The 3468-nt window shown below is 32.6% G+C and overlaps 1 protein-coding gene across 1 annotated transcript; it reads left to right on the plus strand.

The window, feature by feature from the left end:
• Positions 1-424: 424 nt before the first annotated feature.
• Positions 425-2320, plus strand: LOC107854937 (probable WRKY transcription factor 17). The gene is made up of 3 exons (XM_016699929.2): positions 425-1106; positions 1651-1776; positions 1905-2320. Exons 1-3 carry the CDS (start codon positions 454-456, stop codon positions 2116-2118), a joined length of 993 nt encoding a protein of 330 aa, XP_016555415.2. The 5' UTR covers positions 425-453; the 3' UTR covers positions 2119-2320.
• Positions 2321-3468: the final 1148 nt, after the last annotated feature.

Raw genomic sequence — 3468 nt, forward strand, 5'->3', positions numbered from 1 at the left:
CCCACTTCGAATAAAGCAAGTAGAAGCTGTCAAGTGTCAACTACTATAGCATGCTACTATTTTGTCTTTTTTCATAAATAAAATAATTCCTCTCTTTAAAAAAAATAATCTACTTTTCTTTTTAAATAACTTTTTTTTCTTTTTAATAATTTTTTAATTTTAATTTTTCACGTGACATGTTTAAGATCACAAGATTGAATAGCATTTTGATATATTTGACATATTTTTAATTTAACACAATAAATTTAAATTTTTTTTTTATTTTCTTAAATTTCGTGTCAAGTTAAATTAGGTTTATTCGTTTTTAAAAAAGAGGGTGCACCAAATATTTTCTAAACAAATCTCAGCCGTTGGATCAAAAAGATTTGACTCTATCCGGTTAACCGGTCACCCATTTTCTCCCCTATATAAACCACTATTCTTCTTCTTCTTTCTTCCTCACAAAAAAGAAAAATGGCTTTAGATTTGTTTGCGATAGAACAAACTGCTTCAGCTGGTTTAAAATCTATGGACCATTTAATCCAATTTGTTTCATCGAACCCTACAGCTAAACCGGATTGTAGAGAGATAACTGAGTATACTGTTTCGAATTTTCGGAATGTTATCTCTATGCTGAACCGGCCTACCGGTCATGCCCGGGTCAGACGTGGTGGTCCGGTTCAGCCGGTTAAGGTTGCTCCACCGGTGGTTTCTTCGCCTGTAGTTGCTCCACCGATGGTTGCTGCTCCCGTGGAGAAGGAAAAGGAGAAAGAGAAAATGTTTAGGTCAACGCCAGCGTTGACTTTTGACTTTACCAAGCGTAAGGTTGCTGTTCCTGCTGCCCCTTCTCCTGCTGCTGGTGTTGGTGTTGTTTCGAAGGATGTGGCGATGGCAAATTCGACGAATTCGTCGTCGTCGTCGTTTGTGTCGACGATTACTGCTGAGGGAAGTGTATCGAATGGGAGGGTATTCCCGTCAATGGATTTGCCTCCGCGCCCGCCGGTGACGGCGCCGGCTGCTTTCTCCGGGAAGCCTCCGATTGCAGGAAAAAGGTGTCGCGATCATGATGTGTCTGATGAGTTTTCCGGCAGAACTTCTAGCGCCGGCAAGTGCCCCTGCAAAAAGAGGTATATTTCGAGATGTTTTTTCCCCCATATTTTCTGCATTCATTTCTAGCTGTTTTTCACCTTTTAATCGACCTAAATAAGATATAGATGTTCCTTTGACCAAAAAATCGTTTAAAAAAATAGAATTAATCGAATTCATGTTTTTTCACATTCGCTTCTAGTCATTTTTGCGCCTTCTAATTGACCTAAATAAGTTATATATGTTCCTTTAACCAAAAAATTTGTTGAGACGGTGATAGAAAGTAGAATTGATTGAATTTTATTGAGTTCGATTTATAGTAATTATTTATTAAAGAAGGACTTTGGTTGTGAAATGATTAAATTTCTATAATCTTGAGTACAAAAGCATTTTTTGCAATTAAATTTCACATTCATTTTTAGCAATTTTTGAACTTTCTAGTTGACCTAAACAATATATAAATGATGTTTATTTGACCAAATTCTATTGAATTCGATTTATAATGATTATTAAGGAAGAATGACTCCGATTATCGAATGATTAAGCATTTGTTGCGATTATTAATCAATTTTTCATTTCTAACAGCAAACCAAAGGTGAAGAAAGTGATCAGAGTACCGGCGATAAGCTCAAAGACTTCTGATATACCGGCAGATGAATTCACATGGAGGAAGTACGGTCAAAAGCCGATCAAAGGTTCACCATACCCAAGGTAATCACCAAACACCACCAATCATCACCGTTCATTTTTTTTTTATATATAGAAATGAACAGATCAGATCTGATAGAAAATCGAGAATTTAAAGAAAAAACTAACTTCGTTATTTTTCGATACATCAGGGGTTACTACAGATGCAGCAGCTTGAAAGGATGCCCGGCTAGAAAGCACGTTGAGAGGGCAACTGATGATCCAAGAATGCTGATTGTAACTTATGAAAATGATCATGAACATCATCATAACATTCAAACTGCATTTTCTGGTGCTGCCATTGGATCCAGAGATGGAAGTTCTGGCCAGAGAATGATGGTGTTTGAGTCAATGGGACAAAAGTGAAAAAGATTAGGGTTAGAAATGTAGGGACTTTTATGTAGTTTTGAGATAGTTGAGGGGTGGAATTAGACATTACAGAAGACTTTAAAGAGTAGAAAAGGTCAATAGTTTGGTAGGTGTTGGCGGGATTGTGTATGTAAATTTGGGGAAAATTTTGACTATTTTTACTATTTAATACAACAATGGAGAAGGGTTACAGAATTTCTAAGTTTTGACTATTATGCTTTTACTTTTACTTTGAAAAGAGAAAAATATTCTTTATTTTTTATTGTGATTTCATATAATTTAATTGTTGAGATTAGATATGACCTGTTTCATATGAAGGGAATAATAATATATTCTCTCCGTTTCATAATTAGTGAATTGTTGAAGCAATTTTAGTATTTCAAAATAAGTGAATGATTCATAATTCAAGGTAAATATTAAATTTTTTTTTTTTAAATTTACTTTTCATTAAATATGTATTGAGAGTTATGTGTCATGTATCTTTGCTTTTTAAAGAGGATAAACATAAAAAAATATGATAAATTTATGTATTTATGTTTTTTTTGTTAATATATATGTCAAAATTTAAAAATTAAGTGAAACGGGGGAATATTTCTTAATTTGAGAAAGTCAAAAAGGTTGGGCAATTAGTGGGGTTGGAATGCTCATCCAACTTGCCCGTTGTTTGGTTCTAGAAAAAATATATAAAAAACTATTTGTCAATCGTAATGTATTTGATATAGTTCCACGAGTAAAGTCGAAAAGGGCATAGTGCGAAATTTTATTTATATACCTTAAGAAAAGGCCGAAAGACTATTCGGTAGCTATGCCCTCTCGAATCAAGTGAACCGTAGCGACAATATGATGATAATAATACTTCCTTCGTTTCAGGTTAGCTCATCTTTCTTTTTAAAAATAATTATTTTTATTTAATTATTTAAATTAATAGAATTTTATTATATTTTTTTTAAAATTATTTCTATTATTAAAGAACTACATAAAGTATATAACTCATATTTATGTATAATTAATAAGGTTAGTTTTGTTATAAATGTATTTACATTATAATGAATATCTATCAATATCTAATAAAATCTATCAAGATCTAATTGGGATCTATCAGGATCTATCAAGATCTAATTAATATCTATCAGTATTTGAAGTATCTGTTTTTTAGTCAGAAACTAGGAGTATTTTTTCCTATAAATAGAGGGGTTTTATTCATTGTATTCTCAATGATGTGATGATCTCGCATGAGAAATAAACAAATCTCTCCTCTTCTCTCTCTATTTATTATTATTCTTACTTTATATTTTGTTGTTCTTACTTTTATATTTTATAACACGTTATCAGCGCGGGACTCTACCA

Source organism: Capsicum annuum, chromosome 1 (genome assembly GCF_002878395.1).
Source record: "Capsicum annuum cultivar UCD-10X-F1 chromosome 1, UCD10Xv1.1, whole genome shotgun sequence".
In the NCBI taxonomy this organism is placed as follows: domain Eukaryota; kingdom Viridiplantae; phylum Streptophyta; class Magnoliopsida; order Solanales; family Solanaceae; genus Capsicum; species Capsicum annuum.